At 47.2% G+C, this 23,818-nt stretch overlaps 1 protein-coding gene across 2 annotated transcripts in view; it reads right to left on the bottom strand.

Moving 5' to 3' along the window:
- LOC144158393 (ATP-binding cassette sub-family C member 2-like) overlaps nucleotides 1–23,818 on the bottom strand; it is a 164,139-nt gene that overhangs the window by 25,891 nt on the left and 114,430 nt on the right. For both annotated transcript variants that reach the window (XM_077689263.1, XM_077689262.1), the window contains exons 20-21: nucleotides 8,278–8,588; nucleotides 6,998–7,345 (exon numbers count right to left, since the gene is read on the bottom strand). In XM_077689263.1, the coding sequence (XP_077545389.1) occupies nucleotides 6,998–7,345; nucleotides 8,278–8,588 (659 nt within the window). The remainder of the gene's footprint in view (nucleotides 1–6,997; nucleotides 7,346–8,277; nucleotides 8,589–23,818) is intronic.

Consider the following 23,818-nt stretch of genomic DNA (forward strand, 5'->3'; position numbering starts at 1 on the left):
TAAGGCAGGCGCACAGAATAGGGACAAGAGAATGAGTGTAGGAAGCATTGTCCAGTCATTGGGTAGGGTGCACAGTGTTCGGGGAAAAATTCGTAGCTGGCGGAGAAAAAGCAGTGGTATGTGGCATGAGGGAGGGCCCGCGTGGGTATGTGTTCGCTTGAAGGAAGCAGTAGATGCTGGCCTCCTTACTATCTAACATGTCTTTGGCCGGGGGTATAGCGCGCGTTCGAAACGGTAGTGCTAAAGTATATGTTTGTTATATGCACAGAGTTGTAGTCTTTCGACGGCGACGGCGGAGTGCTGGAGGGAAATGCACGGTAGATATTCCCGCGGACCGCTGCGTGCGCCGCCTCATACCCCTCCATACGTGCATTTCCGGTTTTCCAGAGAATGCAGAGGTCAGGAGTATACGAACGGATCGTAGGTTCCAGAAGGCTTACGATGTGATGATGCCGCTGGTGTAACACCGACAAGCAGCTTCAGAGATGGTGAAAATGGTTGTGATATCTGGGGCAGTAGTGGCAGCAACTGCTCCAATTGCTATAGTTATTTTTCTCTCGTACTAGAATCAGATTTGTACATTTCCAGAGTTTAGATCTCTTCTTCGCTGCCTGAAGGGTTTAGCCGCGAAGGTTGGTTTGCAGTGGGGTTTGGCAGCGTCAAGGTACCGTATACCGTTGTGGGTTTACCTGAAGCACATTGCGTTGATGGATCCTTATCTGGCGAAATTTCAGAGTGGAAGTGGGAGATCTTTGCATGTTTATAGGCGTGGCGAATGATGGTGTCGAGTTTTGAATGTCGGTTTTCTGAGAGATGGGTCTGATTTTTACGCGGCTGACTAGTATGGCTTGAATAAGATACACGGGGCCGTTTTCTTTGAGAACTTGCCGACAATGAGTGATACGGTACAGGGGGTAGTGTGGAGGGCAGGTGACGAGGTGACGCGTTTGAGGAGGGTGGCTTTAGTATTTAGTAGATGGACGGGCAAGTGAGGCCTTGTCTTCTGGCCCAGCAATAGGGGGACAGATATTTCGAAGGACAGGAAGCGTTATTTTTTAAGAAGCACTTCTGCTGGACAAGGGGTGGGGAGATTGCCTGTGTACCTATAGGAAAGAAAAGGTCATGAACCGTGCGAGACTGTTTGAAAAGGCTAGCGCAGCTCTACCGGCACTTCAAAAATGTAGTAGCAGCGCTGTATCTTTGTTTGTAGGTTCGTCGGGACGGGAAAGTAGTATGTGGGTAGGTCTGAGTGGTGCGAGCAAGAATTGGCGGTGGCGCCTAGCAGAGTCGGCGACGGCATTCCTTGTTGCCCGTAGGGTGACGAAAGGCAGACAATTACCACTGCTGGTTGCAGGTGTGGTTCATGCCGAAATTCTACCCATGAAACGTCGAATAGATGCTTGTGTCGGTGTTCGTAGATACGTCGCGGCGGTTGCTGAGGTCGCTGCACAGGGTGCACAGCTGGATGGTGTGACGGGAAGTGCGGCAGTGGGTGAAGGTCCCGTAAGCGCGTATGCAGTCAGGGACGCATTTGCCGTCCAAAATAATGGCCGCCGGCCTGGTGGAGCCTAGGAGTCATGCACGCACGATTTGTGCATCGTTCGAGGTGAAAACCTTCGGAAGATGGGCGTTGGTGCTGATCTGTTAAATGCATGCATGTCACCGCAAACAGTGTGGTGTTGAAGTTTCAAGTGGGGCTGGAAGTGGAAGGTCACGTTGTTGAGATAGATGTGAGGTGTGTCTCTAACCGCAAGAACGCAGGCCTGGTTGGCTGTTCTTCATACCTTGAGGGCTTGCCGAGTCACGTTTGTCCAAACGCTTCGCTGCACAAGACCCAACGTGTGACATCTCTCTTCGCGTGACGCCGAGCGTAAATCAAGCGGGGTTATAGGGTGCACCCCGAACTTAAAGCGACCTAAAACGTACCAAATCACCTATATTGACAGCAACAACGGGGCAAATTTAGTTCAGAAACAGGTCGCCAAAAAATTTCAAAGTTCGACCCACTGGGGCTCGAACAAAGGTTGTCAATTCTTGTACCCAGAACTGTACCTAGCGGCCACAGCGCCCGAATGGCGGGCTACTCTTAACAGGAGCTCAATAGAATAGCGCGCGCAATGACATCCCACATGTCGCGTGGGGGCGCTGTGCAGTAAAGCTTTTGGAAACACTTTCGGGTCTGCTGTTTTAGGATGACTAGTTCTCCGAACATGTTTAGTTGGATGTTGGTAAGGCTTTGTAAGTAACTCGTGAATATGCAATTGGTAGAGGCTGAAAGATTCAGAGCAACTTGAGAGCAGTAGACAATTGATAGTTGTCTATCAATTGGTTAATTGACAATTAATAGTTGTCATCTCCGTCAGATGAGGTAGCGTGAGTGGCAGGAAGTGGTGATGTTGGGGAGTTCCGGGATGTGGAACCTTTTCAGTTTTGCGATATGAATTTTTTTTGTTGCCGCGGAGCCCATAGGGAAGATTTTACACCAGCTTTTCGTGGCGAATACCTGCTCAACTTGGTGCTCAGAGAATGTTAGGGGTGTTATTAACGATAGCGTTAGTCTGTGCAGCTTGACATGATACTAAGCTGAAACTCATGGGGGCAGGAGGGGGGACCTAGGAACATACAGCAGAAGGAAAGTATAACTAGAAGTATAAACAAAAGAAGTGTGTTTGCGCTACAAGGTTACACTCGTGTTTTCGTTCAGTCTGCATTGCTTGTACACGTGTGTGCTGTACTACAGGAAGAACGTCGTCCACAATACCTCCAGGCGACGCTACCACGAGGCAAAGTCGCGACAGTCAGTCATATTGTACAAATAGTGGCACCCACATAGAGCATCGCAAGTAACGTGGGTGTTCTAAAACAATAAGTCAGCCTAATACATTCACATCTGCAACTTCCAAACATTGTAGCTGGAATTTAACGTACGGTGCGCAACACCCTTGTCTATAACACCGAGTTCAACTTCAACTGGTTACTTCTCAAAACTGCGGCCTCAAACTTGTCACAAAAGACGTTGAGGTCAAAGTATATTGTCAAGACTTCAGAATGACACAATAGTGTTCCTGAAAAGTTTTTCGCTCGAGGCAAAATAAGGCTATAAGTACAAAACCTGTGTTATAGAAAAGGGTGTAGCCCTCTGCACCCCAAAACATCAGCAATTTCTTCAAGCCTATATATACGTAAGCCCTGCCTTCAAATTCAGTTGGAGGATAAACATCTTTATTTTTGGCAAAGTGAAGTAGTTTTAATTGAGTATTTACGAGGTGAGGTCTTCAGTCCAGATCCCCATATGCTTGCCAGACGCAACTTTCAAGAAGTCAGCGATATTTTTCCGGACTGCACCCAAGGTGCTCCAGCGTGTAAAAGTAGACACTGGCCATGAATGGGATTTTCTAACTATGCTGGTGCCACCCAAAGTAGCAAAGAGCATTACTTGAAATTTATGTGATACAAAGCGTCAGCTACTTCTTTGTAGCCGTATATACACAAGCCCTGGCGCGAAATAAAAACACTACACCTTACGTTTTCGTGCTCTGCCCAAAGATCTCAAGCATTTGAACGTGGGCATGGGGAACGAACATCACGCTCGAACAGAGATTGCACCCCCCCCCCCTAAACTACCAACAGTGCATTTTGAATTTAGTGTTACATAAAGCAATAACTCTTTGTTGCTATTTCCATAAGCCGTGCCCTCGAATTAAATAAGTCAGTCTTAATTTTTCCTCGCTCCGTGCAAAGGGCTAACGCGTGTTTAGCTGGACAGCTGCAACGAGCCGGACGTTTGAAAAAAAGATACCCCCCCCCCCCCCCCCTAAACTACCAAATAGTGTAGCTTCAATTCTGTGTTACACACATCATCGCCTACTTGTTGGCAACTACATATGTGCAAGCCCTGTCTTCAAAGAGCGTCAGAGAGCCTTATTGTTCCGTGCTCCCCAGGGAGTTCCAAGCGAGGGAATATGGAATGTGGGAAATACTGCGACTTCAAAACAAGATGGCGGCAGCCTAACTACAAAAACGTTTACTTGATTTTAAATTAAGGCAAAGCATAATGCCCTTGTTAATGGCCAAATATACGTAAGATCTGCCACAAGAATATTTACTATGCCTAATTTTCCCACATTTCGCCTAAACCGATTGGTTGCGGGGTTTAACGCACCGACGCAACGCAAGCGATGAGGCGCGCGCGACGTAGTGGAGGGCTCCAAATTAATTTGGACCACCTGGGGATCCTTAGCATGCGCCGAAATCTCGTACACATGGGCGTTTTCGCTTTCTGCCTCCATCAGAATAGCAGCCGCCGCGGCCGGGAATCTAAACCGGGTCCTCGTTCTCAGCAGCACGACTTCTAAGCCACTTAGCCACATCGGCGGGTGAATGAGTGTATTCTGCGGCTGGGAGTACGCCTTGGGCACAAATTTCAAAACCCACGGCTACATGATCACTATTGGTTGCATCCAGGATTGTTTCCCACCAAACTACCAGACCTGGTTCTGAAAGAGTCAAGTCCACAGCCGAGCAGGGTTGACCCCTCACGCAAGTTACCGCACCAGAGTTATAGCATGCCAAGTTTTCACCAATCCGTTCCCACAGCGTCCGACCGGATGCATCTGTTCGGAAGTTCCAGCACACGTGGTGAGAGTTGAAGTCCCCTGCTAGCAGGCTGTGCGGTGTACATGAAGCTAGAGCTGAATCCAATGGTCTCGTAGATATTCCCCCAGATAGAAAATATGCATTGGTCACAGACAAGCGAGAAGCATTCGGAAGACACAGGTCCACTCCGAGGATTTCGAAGTCGCTTGTCGATAGCGTGAACGAAATAGACGCCCTCTTGCAAAATGTGGCCAAAATTAATATAAGCAAACCTCCTCCCTTTTTTGGTGATCTGAGCGAAACTACCGGAAGTTACGTACAGCGAAAGATTTTGAAGGAGATAGCTACATATCCAGGAGTAGAATGATATCCGGGGATAGCTTAGAAATTTGCTACGAAAGATCAGGATACGCAGAGATTGCATAGCAACAATTCCATTGTAGGACCCGTATCTTTCCTATGGCAACTCGAGCTCTGAAGAAGCGATGGCCTGTTTCAAGATGTCTCCAGACTTCGAGGTCCGAATTATGCCCTTGTTGCTTTTGCATTTAGGACCCTTGGCTGTTTTAGCATCTGTGGGAGGGAGAGTGTTCTTTTTGTATTGAGAAGTTGCAATACTGAGTTCCATATCAGAAGAGCTATCATCGGAGGAGAGGGGAGCCTGGGGAACATTCGCGATGGAAGCAGGAAGCAGGATACACGCCTGCCACTCACTCGCCGTCGTCGTCCATGGTGTGCCATTGCGCCGTCGGACATTGTCGCCTATGTGCCGTCACATCAGTGATTAATGGATCTTGCTGGCAAACTAAGATTTTCAGTTTCGAATAAGTTGTTTAAACCCTTGTAAAACGCACTTCGGCGGGTGAGTGCGACTGGCTGGGCATTTCATACAACTCGACTTCAGAGTGTCTGTACACAACACTAAACAGTACAGAGTAAACAGTCCACAATGAGCACTTCCGGCACGCCGCCAAGTATCAGTTATTTACAGTCATACGCTACAGGTAATGTATAATTCTAATTTTGAGCAATTGTATACTGTTAATTTTGAACAAGTTATACATGAAGTGGTTTGACGTACTAAACAAACTACATGAAATAGAAAACATCAAGGCAACAGCGTCTTGTATGAAAAAGAACACTGATGGTGTTAGTGTCTTGCGAGAAGTGCCACTATTGGCCTTTTAGAAAACGAAATATTGCTTCGCGCCCAAAATATTCCACTTGATAGACCTAGTTCTTGAGCCCTGCCTCAGCGCTATTCTGCTGGCCGGATAGCAAAGGACGTTGAAAACAACCTGCCTGCTTAGGAAATAAAAATTTGTGTGGGAAACTTCGAATACTTCAAAACAAACCATAGTCCGCTATTACGATATTTCTCGCTTGCCTTCTAGTGCCCATATCTGGCAGCACCCACCATTACTATGTTTTGTGTTCAACATAGAAATATTTTCCATGCGATTAATACATTAGGTAAACATCGCACGTTTCTTTCGTTTAACGCGGTCAAAATGTTTTCCCTGGAACGCTGCTGCAGTGCTGAAACGGCTGTAACTTTCAGTATGGGGACTCCATTGTTAGTGCACACGAACTCCTGTACTCCACAGCTGTAGGAGTGAGAGTTTTTGATGAAGATAGCCTTCCTTGGGCTCCTTGGCCGCGGAATTTTAGGATACTTTTTCTTGGGATCTTTGGAAGCGGAAATTTTGGTCTGTCTGTCTGTCTGTCTGTCGGTCTGTCTCTGTGTCTGTCTTCTGTCTGTCTCTCTGTCGATTGAGCCACCAGGCCAGAGATAATGCGGTTGGTGAACGGGACGTTTGTATAGGAAAAACCATTTCTAGACTATAGGTCTGGTGAAGGTGCTCATATTTGTCAACATTGCCGAACTTTAACGATGACATGAGGCTCTGACCCTCTACGACGCTGTACGCAGCGGCTAGGTACAAATCCTCTTCAACTCATGTGCAGACGCCCAGGATGATATAACAGTGAGTCTTCACGGAAGAGGATGTCATACGCAAACTTATCACGCCGCGACTGTGATCCGCTTTAGAAATATTCGTTCATTAAAGGCTGCAACGGCTGAGACAAGAAAGAAGGTGTAATGAACATGGCTCCTCGGTTGTGCTCTTGAACCAGAATGACAACGCCTTTGGGGGAACCGGCCACCGAAGCATTGCTTCCTAACGGCGCCCTTCTGTTTACGCTGCCTCCTAACCATGACCTCAAGTAATCTAGGGTAGACCGTGTAGGTGCTTCATTTATTCTACAGGTGTAGAATACTTGTAGTGCGTTTTGAATAAATGCTACAACGCGAACATATCTTAAACTAGATATCGACATATGGGCTTCGCTTCGCGAAGATTACTAGGCTTAAGATCATATCAGTCGCCTCACTTACCCCTAGAGAGGAGCTGAGAGCGAGGCCGATGCTGCTGGATTGAGGCACTTGAGCTGCCTCATCCGAGCTCCCGACGGCTACAACAATGAAGACCAGTGTTGCCAGCACCACTGTTTGACTGCAGGCTATGGCGAACGTTCTTGTCAGGCGCTGGCACGCAACTGACGCGAGAGATGCCCGAAGAGTCTCGTTGGCTAGGCCACAGAAACGGCCGTAGAAGCGCTGAGTCATACCGAACACGCGTATGGTGGTCAGCGACTCAACTGTCTCGGTAGTGTGGTGTAGCAGGCGAGAGAAGCTCGTGCTTCGGATAAACCGCATGACGTTCACAGCGTGGATCAGCACTACCTGAAAATGGCGAAAAAATGAACACAGGTTAGGAATGAAGGAATAAATGGATGTCCACATGATAATAAAAAAAGTGGTTAGTATAGCGTAAATTCTGCGAAACTTCATGAATGTATTGGCTAATGCAATTCCAGTAGCTCCGTCCAAGAAAACATACACCGCGTGTTTAACTTAGTTTAATCAGCACTACTGCTTCACTTATCAGTCTTTGTGTAAAGTGGAGCAAATACAACACAACGTTTTCTAGAAAGAGGACCAGTATTGGTTATAAAATTCTTAAATCCTCCAAAAAGCAGTGCAGAAGAAAACACAGAAGAGGTACCTAGCACGCATGGACAGCGGTGAAGCGACATATCTAAAGTGTTGCATTATGTCCAACTCACTTTACTCCGGCTTAGGCTCACCACGAGAGACTTAAATGCAAACTAATTGCTGCAGCACTATCTCCTGGATATTTAAACGCACGCTGTGCAGTCAGGGCAAGAAAAAAACCCATTTACAACTTCCAAGAAAACCGAAACTCACGGTGATACCCTTTGCTATATTGCAGACTATATTCGCTGGCTATAAACTAGTCAGTAGAACAATAGGCTTCATATTTGGCCGATATTGCACTATCTCTGAATAAAATGAAGTAATGTACTTTCAGAATGCAAAATCTACCCGAAAGACCCAAAGGGAAGTTAAGACTTCTCGAAGAACGAAATATTAGAACCCGCCTGAGCTCTCCCGAAAAGGTTCGCGCTGTAGTAAACAATTTGGTACGCCCCATTTTATTACCAAATGTGGCGCGCGACTATAAATCTCTTTTCTGTCCGGTGAGGACTTTTAGCATAACAGTACTCCAGTAACCCGAGGTATCTTCTCTTAATTTGTTTCTTCCTTCGCCCTTAGCGCGTATGAACACCAAGAGATTATCCAAGTCGACGTACCAAGCCTACGACGAACACAATGAACACGAAAACTCCGATGCCAACCACCACGGGGCTCTCGCTTCCGATGACGGCGAGCCGGGATAGCGCCAAGAAACCACTCTGTATTGTCTGACGGCCCAAGCTGGCCATGCGGAAGTCAATATCACTGAGATCCGCAGTGAATCTGTTCAGAATGCGGCCACGTGGAGTGCAGTCGAAGAAGGACATCGGACTGAACAACACGTGTTCCAGCATCTTGTGGTGCAGCACTCTGGACATGCGGTTGATCGCGAACGCCAGAAGCACGTTCCCAGCCAGCCGAGTAGCCACTGCGAATTGAAAGGCGCACGGAAAACTAAGCAACATTTTATACGTTCTCTAACCATATGTACTAAGAACATAAATACAGCAAAAAAAAACCTGCGGCAACAAAATTCACGGAACGGCAAGATCTGGGCCACTGATAATTACCAGCCCGCAGTGCCAGAAGTACGGAGGCAGGAACCAACATTAGAATAATGAGGACGACAGTTGACAGAATCCCGTTGCTTTCCTCGACAGACGTGTTTTTGGCGCTGCTTTACGGCAATGCGTTTAATGGCTAGGGCTCTCTTCGGCAAGAAAAACTCTAACTTCTGTTAGTCCCTGCATCCTCCGGTTCCCCAGAGGTGGCCACAGTAGACGAACCTTGCACACGCCCTCGATGAGCTGCGTGCTTTCAAGCACAAGGCGTTAGATAGCGCGAGCCATTCTTGCGTGCGTATTTGTTCCTTTTTATGTTTCCTTGTATGCTTGCTTGAGAAAAAACTCTGCCGGCCGAGGACGCAAGAACAGCGCCTATCACTTTGCACGGTCTTTGCCGTGAATTTTCGAAGCAGTACAGTTCACCTGGTGCAGTACAGGATGCGCTCTCTCCCCGAATGCAACTACAGTAGGGGGAAAAACAACACGTGATTCCACCCTGTTAAGACTGGTGGCCAGCGAAGGTATTCAGTACGCCATTTCGATCCTAGCCGCTATGGGCGTTGCCTGATAGAGGCAGAAAACGCCCCTGTGCCGAGATTTTTCCCCCTTGAAAGTTCCCGGGAGATAAAAAAATTACACCATCTTCCTGTGGGGAAACCTGATGAGGATGCGAAGCATCATAGGGGTTCCGTGTGGTTCCATTGTGTTGCTGTTATGTTGAGTGCTCAGATGTTTAGTACCACCAGAGGGAATTCCGCGCCCGGGTCCACACCGGGGGCAAAGGCACGCAAGTACTGTTGTGTTACGGTGAGTAGGCGGTGGTTCTGGAGGCGCCGAAATTCGTCCATCATATTCTTGTCGATGTTGTCGTCTCTGTGGTATAATCGGTAGTCTCCGCCAGCGTTTGTGAGGTAAAGGTTGTTGACGTTGGTGAACCGGCTGAAAGCAACGTACACGCCCTCCTCATCACAGCTTGGTCTTCTTCTTCTTCAGCGGTTCCCATACGGGAAGAGGACGACGGTGGTTGAACACGAAGCTATCTCGTGATGATACTTTGGTTGGCCAATCCCTAGGGGCATCCTGCCACAATCATCATCAGAGGCACTGCGGACGGGGCAGGGACGCGGGACATCCCCCGGGCAAGAGATGCTTCGCATCTAAAAATACCCGGAGCCGGCACATGCACTACGGTATTACAGCACGTTCACTACGGGACGCTTTGTACCCCCGTGATACTTCCGCTTGTGAAACTTCTATAAATTGGCTTCAAATTTGGTTACCATTTAAGAAGATGCGGCACTATATAGGAGAAAAGTTAGAGCAAATTTTGTTTCTCTTCAAGGCGGGCATGTTCATAAGAAAGCAACATACGTGCCTACGCGTTTACTCTCAGCACGCTGATCATAAAAATGGTGCGTATTGAAAACTAATCAACAAAAATGCATATCAAAGGAAAGAGACGTATACGCGTCAGGCATAAATATTGATGTTTTGATCTTTCGAATGGTGCCCATGATACACCTATATACTTAATGGGCCCATAAAATTTATGAGACTACAAGCTTGGCATCCAATTCAGGTTTCGGATGGCGTGCGACTGGGGTTGTATCAGCATTCTAATGCCACACACAGCAGGACGTTAGATTTCTAACGCCTCGTGCTATAGATATGACAGACACGTAAAGCTTCAGGAGTTTTCGTTCGCGGACATAAAAATACATGAACCGCTAGCCATATTAGCTGCGTTCAAAATATTGTCTTGTCGCCTCAGTTGCCAGCTTTGTTCCAAATGATTTGCAACATGAGTTTTGTGTTCAGTTATGTGCAGCCTTACCCAACGTCGCACAAGAAATTGATAGCCCATATGCACTCGCAAGTTTAAAGGCAGGCTACACAATATAACGGGCACGGCGCGGCGCTCTACCAATTGTTATTTTTTTGTTTACATCTCTTTAAGATAGCAAACTCATCCTGGCGATTTTTTGGTCGGCTGAAAAAAATGCCTTGACGAACGGGGGATCTTTTTTTCAGATCCCCATGAACTCCTGCGAGTTGGACCATTCGTCAAAACTTCGGAGTAATCTGAACGAAACCAAAGTAAAAAAATTGGCCAACTCAGTTTTCACGATGAGCCCTACTTTCTATCTTAGCGCCATTTTATGCTGACATCTGCTAATCATAAGGAATAAGAAATGAAGATTGTTCTATCGAACCGAGGCCATTAAACCAAATCTCAGTTGTACTGCGAAAGCATTAGGAGCAATTAAAACGCTCTAGGTACTTTTGATCTTCTCGTTATGGCATTCAAAAGCGCGATGTGCTTTTTTAAGTTTCACTCTGCCAGTACTGAGTTCGAGTTTTGCTGCGTGTCAGTTTTTGAAAATTCGAGAATAAATTGATGCGGGTTCTTATTTAGAATTTCGACGTTTGCTTCTTGGTTGAATACCGGAGTAATCGGGACAATATAGGTAAGTGTCTGAAAGCGGGGCGGATTCTTGATCACCTGTCATAACGCATTACTGCAAATGCTCACTCGTAGATTACCAGCATATCTTTTTGTGATCAGTGGCGGGATCAGGTGCTATGGAACGACGCACTCATATACCTATTCTACCTTTTTATTCAGCTGTACTGTTTTTTGCTTTTCCAGTCTTGCAAACATGTTTCGTAACCACATACCCCCTCCCCCATGTATTGCACTGACAGCCACTGAGGGTACTGAAATCAATCAATAAATACGTTTAGGAGCCGCTTCGCGCTTATGACGCCATGTTTTTTCTCAATGAGTGACTGAAGGGTCTAGACATAGAGTATTCGTCGCAAAGGTGTGCGAACTTTACAAATGTGTAAACACTAAACACCTAGAAAGCAAACGTAGGTCGGCTCAACGGGCCATAGAACGAATTATGTTGCGAATAACACTCAGGGACAATAAACGAGCTGCCTTGATCAGATAAATAAGTAAAGTAGATGATATCATAGTTCAAATAAAAAAAGAAATGGACTTGGGCTTGCAATGTAGTGAGATGAACGGAGAACAGGTGGACAATTACAAGTATATTTACGGCTGAGGCACATGATATATTCATTACGCTCCAACATATAATACCAACAAAGACACAATTCATTATATACGCGCACTTATTGAGCGTTGTGGCAGCACTGCATTATGGAAAACCAAGTATGAACATTGTGCTGAACAGGTTAGTTAAAAAGATAATGGCAGCCTACTCATTCAAACAGCTCATAGTCGTGTGTTGGCTGCATGGACACAGTAGCATTCCAGGTAATGAACTCGCAGACAAGAGCGACGCTGTGGCAGCACTCCGCTGTGGCATCGACGTTCAGCAGCTTCCCTATCTTGACTGGAAACGATTCATTCGAAAGGCAATCCGACAACGCTGGCAGCAACACTGGCACACTCAGATAGATAAAACTCTCCACACTATAAAACCCCAATTAGGCAGCTATTGCACAGAAAAACACAACAGAACAACGGAAGTATACATGTGCAGATTACGAATAGGCCATACACACGCTACTTACTCCCACCTTTTTCAGCGAATACCACCGCCAGAATGCGACAGGTGCGGACATCGTCTATCAGTCACACATGTCTTAGTGGAGTGTGGGTACTTCCACAAGGCAAGGAAAAAGAACTTCCGGGAACTCTACACTCACACGATTTCACTTCATCCCTCGATGTTTTTAGCTGATCGACCCTTAATTCCAAGTAAACACCTTTTTGCTTACCTGGAAGTCATTGGATATCAAACCGCATATCATACCACGTGTAACCTCAGGGCGCCTCAAAGTGGGAGCAAGCTATGAGTGTCTATTTATTCTTTACATTCTTACCCTGCCATCCCAATTTCCCCAATTTTATTGTTGCGTTAAATGAGGGGCTGTACACACCCCCACATTAACCTCTTTTAATATCATCATATTTACAGCACCATTCTACTAAAACATCATTCGAAATGATCAACCATTGCGTTGGCGCTCTTTGGCCATCGTTGCTCTTGAGCTCTAAAACAAACAGATACCAGACAGCTGGACAATTGTGGTAACAGAGTGAATACCAAGAGTTGGGTCTAGGAATTCGGGAAGGCCAATAACAGGACGAAGGGATGAAATAAGGAACTTCGGAGGTAAATAGTGGACCCGAGAAACGCAGGACAGGAGTGGGTGGAGGTCACTGGAAGAGGACTTCGTTCTGCAGTGGACCTGAGCAGGCTCATGATGATGATTATAATGATCAATATCATGCCGGCGACAATGACGATGATGATGAACACCATATTTTTTGCGACAACCTTGTCGTCCCCTGGACACTGCCAAAGAGCATCAACACCGTACTTGAACCTCCCTCCCCGACATTTTTGGCACCCACGTGCCTAGAACGTTGACTACGAAAATGAATGGCTGCCTAAATAATACGTTTGACATGAATAGCAGCGTTCTCCATTTTGAAATTTCGTACCTCGATGGATCCACGCTGATGCAAGAATACGAATTCTTAAAACACGTTTGAAAGTAACACGCGATGAAAGTAGGTATGTGCGTGCAAGGAAAATTGCCTACATAGGGAGGCGAAGCTGCAGTTTGCCGGGCGAGGGCAGCGCTGATTCTATAGCGAAGCGGCGTCCTTTTCGTTTCGAGGGAGTCAGGGGAGTCCCTGCCGCCCTTTGTATGTGCTGGGGTAAGTGGATCGTGCGGCCGGCGGCCACATTGTTCGCATTCGAGAGTAGGAAGGTCGGATGTCTCAGGTGGTGCAGGAGGACAGAAATGGGTCCGGAAGTGCGACAGCGTGCACCCAGAGCTGCACGTGCACTTGTCAGACGAGACGGAGCAGGCCGGCGGGCGTCTACTTCCATTCGATACCGCCGAAAAGCCGTCCACCAAACACAGTCATTTCGCGATGTCTGAGGTGCGAAACTAAAAGCCTGTTGCCTGGTCGGCTGTCACAGCAGTAGCAAGAAGACGAAGGATAAGAATCAACTCATGAAATTCTACAGATTCCCTAGAAAAGCTTACGAAAAGGAAATACGGCAAGCATGGATCAGTGCGGTTCGAAGGGCCAAGTAGGTGGCACATTTTTTTTGTACTTCCAAACTTTCAGTTTAAAATTCCGTCTTTGAAAATGCCAACTAGTGTTCTCTAATTGTTTCCCGCTATATGAAGTGAACTTGGGAGTTGTTCAACTGTTGCCGTTCGATGGCGTCCATATATGACGAGCTGATTGCTGTTCGTGAGTTTGTTTTTTATTTTTCTGACATTTAGTAATAGTAATCAAAAGAGCTGTAAACTGCATTGCGACGATAGCGGGGACGTATTTGCCTACATCGTGACTCTCGGAAAGAGGCTCCCTCAAAATTCCTTCAATGACAAACAAAACGGAAATGCGGGTTTGTTCAAGGGTTAGAAATATTTCATTAACGGGAATCGATCACGTCTATATCTAATTTTTTTGTGAACCTCAATGTTCCTGTAATTCACAAAATCCTTATTTATTTATTTATTTATTTATTTATTTATTTATTGAAACACCCTCAAGGCCCAGAGGGCGTTACAGAGGGCGTGGGTAACAGTATTTTATAACACGCAAAGAAAACAAAGCGAATGAAATACAAGAAAAAAAGGAAGAAGCGAAAAGAACAACAATAGAAATAAACTACAAGAAGGATGGATATGTAAAAAAGCAAACAAGCAAACCAAACACAACAGAAAACGAACACTGCAGAAATTGTACAAAAAGTGCTGAGTAATGACATTTTTAAACAATAAAGGGTCTTGAATGGTTACGATGGAAGAGGGTAGGTGGTTCCACAAGTTCTGGGTAAAAAGGTAGCAAATAATTTTGTATGGAAAAAAGGAATGGCAACCTTATGCTGATGATGAATGCGTGATGAGCGGTATGATGGTTCTGAAATAAGGTTTCGCCTCATTGATGAGCTGTGAAATAATATCTTATGAAAAAGGTGAGGTCGTGCCAATTTCCTCCGGACAGTTAAATCTGGTAGTTCAAGGTTAGATTTCATTTGGGATACGCTCGCAGTACGGGAGTAATTAGAACAAATAAAACGAGCTGAACGGTTCTGAACAGATTCTAGCGTAGTGATTAGTGTGTGCTGCAGGGGATCCCAAATTGCTGAAGCGTACTCAAGTTTTGGGCGAATTAGTGACCGGTATAGTAGAATTTTGAGAGACAGCGAAGCATGACAAAAGTTGCGGCGCAAGTAACCCAGCGTTCGATTAGCATTATTACAGATGTAGGCGACTTGTGTGTGTCAAGATAGATTGATTGATTGATTGCGGGGTTTAACGCGCCGACGCAACGCAGGCGATGAGGCGCGCCGTAGTGGAGGGCTCCGGATTAATTTTGACCACCTGGGGATCTTTATCGTGCGCCGAAATCTCGTACACACGGGCGTTTTTGCTTTTCGCCTCCATCAGAAAAGCGGCCGCCGCAGCCGGGAATCGAACCCGCGACCTTGTGCTCAGCAGCGCAACGCCTTAGCCACTGAGCCACCGCGGCGGGTGTGTGTCAAGATAGGTTATTGGTAATGTACACGCCGAGGGACTTATATGAAGAGACATGCTGAGGGGGGGGGCACTGCGTTAATGGTATAAGTACAAGTCGTAGAAATATATCCCCGGGTTATTGTCATGAATTTAGATTTGTTAGAGTTGAGAGTCATAAGCCATTTATTGCACCAGGTGGAGACAGTCTCGAGGTCATCGTGTAGGAGTGTGTTATCTGATTCGGTCGTTATTTCGCGGTAAACGACACAACCATCGGCAAATTGCCATATAGAGGACTTGATACTGTCGGGGAAGTCCTTAATATATATCAGGAAAAGTAAAGGGCCTAGAACGGAACCTTGTGGGACGCTAGATGCTACTTGAGAAAGAGGTGAGTTAGAGTCATTAGTTTTTACAAACTGAATGCGATTAGTCAAAAGCACTCAATCTTTTTATGTATGTTTGGATCGATGTTTAACGTACTAATTTTCAGAAGAAGTCATTTGTGAGGAACTGTGGCAAAAGCTTTTTCAAAGTCAAGAAAAATACAGTGTACAAGTAAGCTGCGCTTTAGAGCTGATGCTATGTCATTGGTAAAATATAGAAGCTGGGTTTCACATGAGTAACGTTTTCGGAATCCGTGCTGGAAGGGAGTGAAGAAAGAGTTAGTTTCCAGAAATGAGACAAGAATTGAGTAAATTATATGTTCTAATAGTTTACAAGAGACACTTGATAAGGAAATTGGCCTGTAATTGAGAGGAGACTCTGCGTTACCCGATTTGTGCAAAGGGACCACCTTCAGGGACCACTTTCCAGTCAAGCGGCAAAGTGGAACACTGAATAGAATAAGAAAAAATTACGGACAAATGAATTGAATACACTTCAGTATTCAAAGTGCGAACACGTGAAGAAAGCACGGGTGGTGAAGAAAAATGCGCTTTGACAAGTTGCACATCTGTCGCCTGGACAACCAAAAGACGGCAGCCGACGACCACCCAAAGAGCACGTTGATCCTGTGAAACCGAAGGGGCACTCGGCCGTTCGACTGGCGCGTAGCAGGCGGCGCCTCTCTAGCAAACGACAAGACAAGCGCCGGTAAAAATTGAACCACTAGCTACTCTACGTGAAAACCGAACTTGCTAGACACGTGCTAACGTGCATGCTTTCATAAATCGAAAGAAACGTTTACCCGGACCACATCGTAGCGTTAGAAATACAGCAAGCCCGCAGCGAAAAAAGCACGCATCAAACCGGCAGCAGCCCCCGCGTGCTCCCGCGGAGAGTAGAGTTCCTCTACATAACTCCCGCAGGGAGCTAAGAGTTGCGCGATCCTTTTCCACGCGCCGCCGTGATGACGTAACTCCGTTTATCCATGCCACGCGGAGAAGCCCCCGCTACGGCTGGGCCGCAGCCGCCGACGCGGGCAGCACGGCGCCTTGCCCAGTAACAGCAACAGCAGCAGCAGCAGCAGCAGCAGCAGCGTGAGCGACATCGCAGGAATCCAGCGTACCCGCGCCACCGACCGAAGCGCCCCCCCCCCCTCCCCCCCCCACGCGGCACCTGAAGTTCAGGAACGCTGGACAAGCCTTACTGCGCATGCGTCAACTATACATCAAAAAACAAAGAAAGCGACCTTTTCTTTTTGCCGGATGTGACATGTCATGGTTAAAAAAATGGCAGTTGTTGTGCGGTTATTTCGCTACGCTCTTCTCGTCGTGGGTGTTTGGCTAGCGATTTTGATGAGGGCGCTGTCAAAGAACTTCTGGAGAGCACTTGCGGCGGTGTGCAACGTGTGATTGGGATGCTGAGTGTGTGCGACTGCCTAATTTGCGCGCAGTACGTTGCGACGGTGACCACGGCCGCTCTGCATCAGTTCTGCCGCTTCGATTTGCGAGAGTGATGGGTGCGTTACCGACGAATGTCTGCGCTGTGTTTTACTAGAGCGCCGTGTTCAGGCCGCTGGGCGTTTCGTCGCCTACGTGCCGTGGCGGGAGGCAGCAACGCCGGTTACACGAGAGCACTGGGACGGCGCATGACCACTCCCATCGTAACCAAGCTAGCCACTGCAAACGATTCTGCGCGCATAAGTTATTTCGCACCAGACTGCTACGTAGACTACAGGGCTGTGTTTTATAATAGAGTTAACGTGTGCTACGTAAGGCATAATTGTGTGCTCGTAGTCGTGAGGCAGACAGGTAATGTTCCCCATTGCGAAGGTGTTGTAATTACCATGCTGAATAATCTGTCTGCTAATCACTTTGTTGGTCTGAAACCTTAACCGAGCTGATAATAGGACATGCAGCCCGGTGGCAGGTAGGGCTGCGCACAACACAAACGTTTTTTGTTTTTGTTTTTGTTACCAGCTGTAGGAACCAAGCCTTAATATTACACATCAAGGCCACAAGTAGTGAATGAGAAAATGTTAACTAGTTCCGCTTAGCCCTGGTGCCAAGAATTTTTCTTTGTGTGGGCCCTCTCAAGTTACCATTTTTAAAATTATCCCTTCTGGGGCACGTTAAAGCTACTATAATACCATGAACTGTTCACGTGTGCTGTTACATGTCGCAGGATAATATTGGACTTCAGTTGGTACTTTTACCAACAGATCTTATGATGTGCAATGCTTTCAAATCCATTTATTCTGTGTTTAGCAAGACTGAGGATTTCTGTGCAGCAATCTTACCACAAATAAGTTATTGCTTGTATAACAGCACAAAAGTACTACGACAATTTAAAACTGAAATTAGGCAGCATGAGGCTTTGGTTGTCACTTTTCTCTCTCCAGCAGTAAAGGCAATGGAAGCTGTGTTTTTTGTTGGTACAAGGAGAGAGAGAGAGAGAACAACTTTTATTAGGAGCATTGATCGGAAGATCATGCGGGAGTGGTTCCCTAATCACCAGGATTCATTGGCCGTCTTGACCATATCTGCCCTCTCCTACTAAGCCTGTTCTCCTACTAAGCCTGTAGTGCTGAGTAATCTCTTGGAATGTAGTGAGTGGGATAGGCTCTACCGTACTCTCTAGGGCCCGGTTGATCGGTACGCGGGCCTGTTGGTGAGCAAATTCGTTGCGCTCTATGGAGGGGTGAGCAGGAGTCCACACAATTTGCACCTTTCGGTTGGGAGATTGACTTGGTAATATTCGATGTGCTAGAGGGGCCACCCATTCCAACTGGCAACTTCGGTACGCTTCTTGAGAGTCTATAATGATTGTACGGGTCTTCGCGAGCGCCAGCGAGGTGGCTAATTCTTTCGCTTCTTTCGTTGAACTTGTTTTTGCAGAAGTACTTGTGACCAGATCAGATCGTGCCTGGTCGTCACTACTGCTATCTTGGCCTTTCGTCCAGGGAGAGCTGCTGCGTCAGTATAGACCGTGTTTTGGTCTGCTCCCTATACCTTGTTCAAGGCTTTAGGTCTTGCGGCCCGCCAGCCTGTGTGGTGAACGGGGTGCATATTCCTGGGTAGAGGATGAAAAGTGGCTTGCGCTCTCCAATGGTCACGAAATTCTGATTCTTGGTTTGCAGTGCCGGAAGCCCTTTTTATTTTCTCGAGGACTTTTCTTCCCATTTCAGTCTTGGCTAGTATTGACTTTCGGCTTGAGAGATGACCTTCCACTAACTCGTCCAGTATATTGTGCAGGCCCATTCTGAGCAGCCTGTGGGTGGACGTGCTCATAGGAATGCTTAGGGTGTGCTTTGTTGCCTTGTGTATGAGGGTGTTAATTTTGTCGCCGTCTTTCTTGCTTAAAATCAAATACGGTATGTAGGTGATTCTCGAGAGCACAGATGCCTGAACAAGGCAAAGGCTGCCTGTTTTTTAGAGTCTCCCTTGTCTATTTGCAACTCTGTGTATCATGTGAAAGACCTGTTCAGTGGTTTTTGTCAGGCGTTGGATCGCGACATTACTTTTACCATCGGCTTGAATGTGGAGGCATTGGCAGGGCAAGATTGTATGTCCCTCCAAGACGACGTAGATGTCTTCGGGTTCCTTTTGTTCCTACAAGGCTGCGCAATCAATAGCTCAGACTTTTGGGGCGAGCAGGTGAGGCCGCACTTTTTCGCATATTGGCTGACGGCATCTGTTGCTTGTTGTGGTGTCTCCTGTATCCCTCCTATCGAGTCCCTGCCCGTTCAGACGATTATATCATCGGCAAAGAGGGCATGGTTTAGGTATACTGGCCGAGGAAGACCAATTAGGGCAATATTTAATAAAAAAGTGGATAAGACAGATCCTTGAGGCGTGCCGCAACTCCTTAGGATTACCGACTGGAGGTGATGTCAGCTATTTTAAGTGTTGCTGTGCGGTCTGAGGGAAAGTCGGTTTTATAGTCGTTAGTCCTCTGACCACACCCTGTGTCGTTGAGGTTCTTTAGGATGGTCTCGTGGGCAACGTTGTCGAACGCTCCTTTTAAGTCCAGAGCTAGTACCACTCCAGGGAGCATTGCATGGCTGGATTAAAACCTCCCCTTTGAGTTGCAGAACATCCTGAGTGTTGAAGTGTTTACGGAAGCTAAACATTGTGTCTGGAATTTGTTTTGGGTTTGACTGGGTACTTTTGCTTGAGTACTAATTCGTTCCATGATCTTCCCCACGTAGGATGTGAGAGAGATTGGTCGCAGGTTTCCGATATGAGGTGACTTGGCAGGTTTCGGGATGAATCTTACTTCCGCTGCCTTCCACTGGACGGGAGTGTCCCTGTGGCCCAAAATTTGTTGAAGTGCTGGAGTAGACTTTCGAGAGCTTGGTCACCTAGGTTGTAATGTAGTTTTAGGTGATGCCGTCCGGCCCCGATGCACTGTTTTCCTTCCTTTCGGCTGTTGCTGATCGTAGTTCATGAAGTTCAATAGGTTGGTCTAGAGTTGGGTTAGGTGTACAGTGCAAGGTGGAAGGTTTGGTCCGTTTTGAGATGTCTGGTCTGTAGGCCTTGTAGAAGCTGATCGGTGCTTCCTCTGTGGGTGTTGAGAGTGCGGGCCATGTTGCAGTTGGTCTCCCATCTTGCTAGTCAAGGGGTCGATGAGATGACGAAGGAGCGTCCAGGTCTTTCGGGTGGACAGGGTCCCCTGCAGGCCATCGCATAGCTTAATCTAATTCTCTTTACACAGTGACATAGCATACTCAGCTTCTTGCTTATTGATCTCCGCAGCTCTTTGTGTAGCTTTCGGTTATGTAGTCGCTTTTTTCATAGTTTCGTAAGGCTACGCCTGGCATCCCAAGCGTGTAGTAGGCGAGAGTCCGCCGAGGGAGTGGACTAGGTGGTTGCGATTGATTGAGTATGCCGTTTGAGGTCTTCCATTGTTTCTGTGACCCAGGTGTCATAGGGTGTCTCCGGATTAATTTCTTTTGCACCTTAAGCCTCCCTAAATCAGTCCCAGTCGACAAGTCTGGCCCAGCCGATATGGGTCTAGTTGCTTTGTCCGTTAATAGTTATTTGAAGGATGTCATGGTCTGAGCCAAGATTGGTGTTCGTATTGTCCCAAGTAACGTCGAGGAACCCAGCCAGTAGTGAGAGGTCTGGAGTTGTGTCGCCGTACTGGTGCCCAGACTGGTGTGGACATGGGGATAGTTTAGTAAAGCAATTTCATTCTGGTCCATGATGCGGGCTAACTGTTGTCCTCGCTTTGAATTGTACTTGTAGCCCCACATCTGATGAGGGGCATTAAAGTCCCGAAGGATGAGAACTGGTTGCTCCGTGGTTAGGTTTAGGATTTCTTTGATGGTGTCTGGTAGGCCGGTCTGTTTAGCGGAAGGTCGGCAATACACCTTCAAGATAAACAGATTGCGTTTTGTGTTGTAGAACGGGAGTGAATTTCAACCAATGTGTACTCACAGCCCTTCTGAGCCGTGAGATGTTGCGTTGCTGCTATATTATTCTTGATAAGGTGGCTCTTGCTCTTTCTCAAGGGTCTGCGTAGGTGATTTAGCCAGGAAGGTGAGTTTTGCCATTGATCTTCTGCAAAGTTATTATATCTGGTTGCGGGTCTAAAGTCCAGATATATTGCTGAAGTTCTCCCATCTTCGCCCTGAACTTATGGCAGTTCCATTGTAGGACTGTCGTCAGGTCTGTTTGATTATTGTGGGGTGCCATCTTGAGAAGAAGTTGGGTTGGGTGTCCAGACAGATATCTGAGTTGGTTTTAGCGTACGGGGTGGCACGGCGGGTTGAGCGTTGAGTTAGCAGAGCTTCGTTTATGTTGGCTTCCCACACGCAAACTCTAGCGGCTTGGTTATGTTTATCCTCCTGATTAGCTTTGGGAATTGCTTCTACGCTCTCAGAGATACGCATGATGGCTTCTTGAAGTTGTTTATTTATATCATGTTGTGCTGTGTTCTGTGCTGAGGTGAGATCTGAGAGCATACCTGTTTCCATGTCTTATTGATGCTGCGACTGATTGTTAGGAAGGGATGGCTGCTCCTCTTGGCCTTCTTAGCCTTTTTGCGCTTGCCGGAAGGGTCGCGTGGTTGCGCCTGCTCCACTGCCTCCAGGCGAGGACAACTTACCTTTTGTATATATATTTAGCGGTGTGTGATTATCAACTTGCTATTTCAATTATTTCAATTGAATACAAGAAGTTAAACTTGGCTGTGAATTGAATAAAATAGTTTTGAATACGAATAGTAAAAGCTGGCTGCGAATTGAATATTTTCAAACCACACTACCTTTGCTTTGGTGTTTCTATTGTGTATAAAACATAACTACATAAAAAAGACAGCTTAGGCACTCAGGACTAGACACATTTCAGGTACTTGTCCTTGACATGCCAAAAATTTAATATAACAGAGAAAATAAAAATACACATGCGAAGCAGTGCAACAAGAATTTTGCATACCTTGCCATAGAGAAATATGGATTCTTCAAAATACTGTGAACACAGTAGGCATATTAAGCATATTTAATATTGTCACGAAGCCAAGGACGACGCAGTTGTCTTGAAGGAGAAGCAAGTTTACTGGGGCGAACTTGTGCTCCCCTAACAACTCAAAAGAATACAGAGGCGGCGAAGCAGCGGTCAACAAAGTGACTTGCGTCGGCGTGCGTCGCAGTACAGTGTACACTGTAGGCGCAGAATCCAATGCCGCGGCGTCTGCTGTGCAGGCTTTTATCTTTCGGCGCGAGAGTTTCTGGAACCGTCGATTTACATCCAGAACATTGTGAATCACAGAAGATTATTCTGGGCTGGCGGCGTTAGGGCGAAACACTCTGCTTATCTGAATGAGATAGCCCGTGCGGCATAAAAATAAAGAATGGAACACGCGCTTCGCATGGGACATAGATAACAGATCCGGGCGCGACCGGGCATTGAAAACAAACAATAAATAAACAAACCCGTATATGGTTCGCGGCAATATGATTGGCAGCAGTCCCCCCGCCCACCCCTCAATCATTGAGAGGAGGCTGGGCATGAGACCTCACCAACAAGCCAGCAATGACACTTGATTTCTCACTCGTGCTATTATATATACAGGAAACCTATTTGTAATCATAAATTTTGCTCTCGTAGTGTTGCAATTGACCTAATATACACCGCAGTTAGCAAACACTTGTGTCACGTGTACGGATGGTGGGGTGGTCTTAACCAGCTCGGAGCAATGGACACAGGGAAGCCGTTGACTTGTTTAACAATATACATTTAATGCACACACAAAAAACACTCAGGCACAGCACTCAATATTTAAACTACACACAAACGATAAACACTCACATCGCTAACTAACAATCCCAACATACAATTCAACTCTAACCCAAAGGTCTCTACAATATAAAGTTCTGCACAACTCGTCCAAATCAAGTTATTCTATCACCCTCAAGGTGATCTCACTAAACCACAACTCCCTAGTTGTGTCCTAAGACTGCGTCCCTATTGGACTGGCTTACCCCGGTCGTCGGCGCTGACGTGTCGCACCCTTGCGTGGCCGTGACTCGGTGGTAGCCTCCCTCGTCTCGCTTCTTCGGTGCCGGCGTTCGATGCGCGCGGTCACTCGTTGGACGGCGTGGGTTCCGCGCGTTCTCACTTCTTTCCTCTGTGGCTACCCCCTGGTAGCCGCTCTCGCTGGAGGTCCTTGATGCCGGCGTTCGACGCGCGCGGTCATCCCTTCGGCGGCGTGCTTCCTCGGTGGCCTCCCCCTGGTAGCCGCTGCCGCTCGAGGTCTCAGGTAGGCTTGGCACAAACGTAGCCTTTCGGGGCCGTCGATACGAACCTCGACGGAGCGCGGACGCTGGCCGCTGGTGCCCGACCGATGCCGCTGGGGCCACGAAGACACACCTTCGTGGTGCACCTAGGATGAGGGTGCCGATGCGAAGTCGGCCCGCTCCCGCCCAGGTTCGGATGGCGTGGTCGATGGCCTGGCCGCGTCCCCCTGGCTCGTTCGTTAAAGCGCACGTGCTCCGGCCGCCTCCTGGTTTCTTCGGTTTCTTGCCTCCCTTTGTCTTGCCTCCCCTGATTGGCCGACCAGTGCGCTGCCACCTTTGCCCATGATTCCTTGGTGCGTCGGCGCTGGCACTTACTGATTGCCGCTTTCATGGCGCGCCCTTCAAAATTCTCGTTCCTTTGTTCGTTTCTTATATTTTTGGGGG

Source organism: Haemaphysalis longicornis, unplaced genomic scaffold (assembly GCF_048455015.1).
Source record: "Haemaphysalis longicornis isolate Haplotype H1 unplaced genomic scaffold, Haemaphysalis longicornis Haplotype H1 scaffold_10, whole genome shotgun sequence".
NCBI lineage: Eukaryota > Metazoa > Arthropoda > Arachnida > Ixodida > Ixodidae > Haemaphysalis > Haemaphysalis longicornis.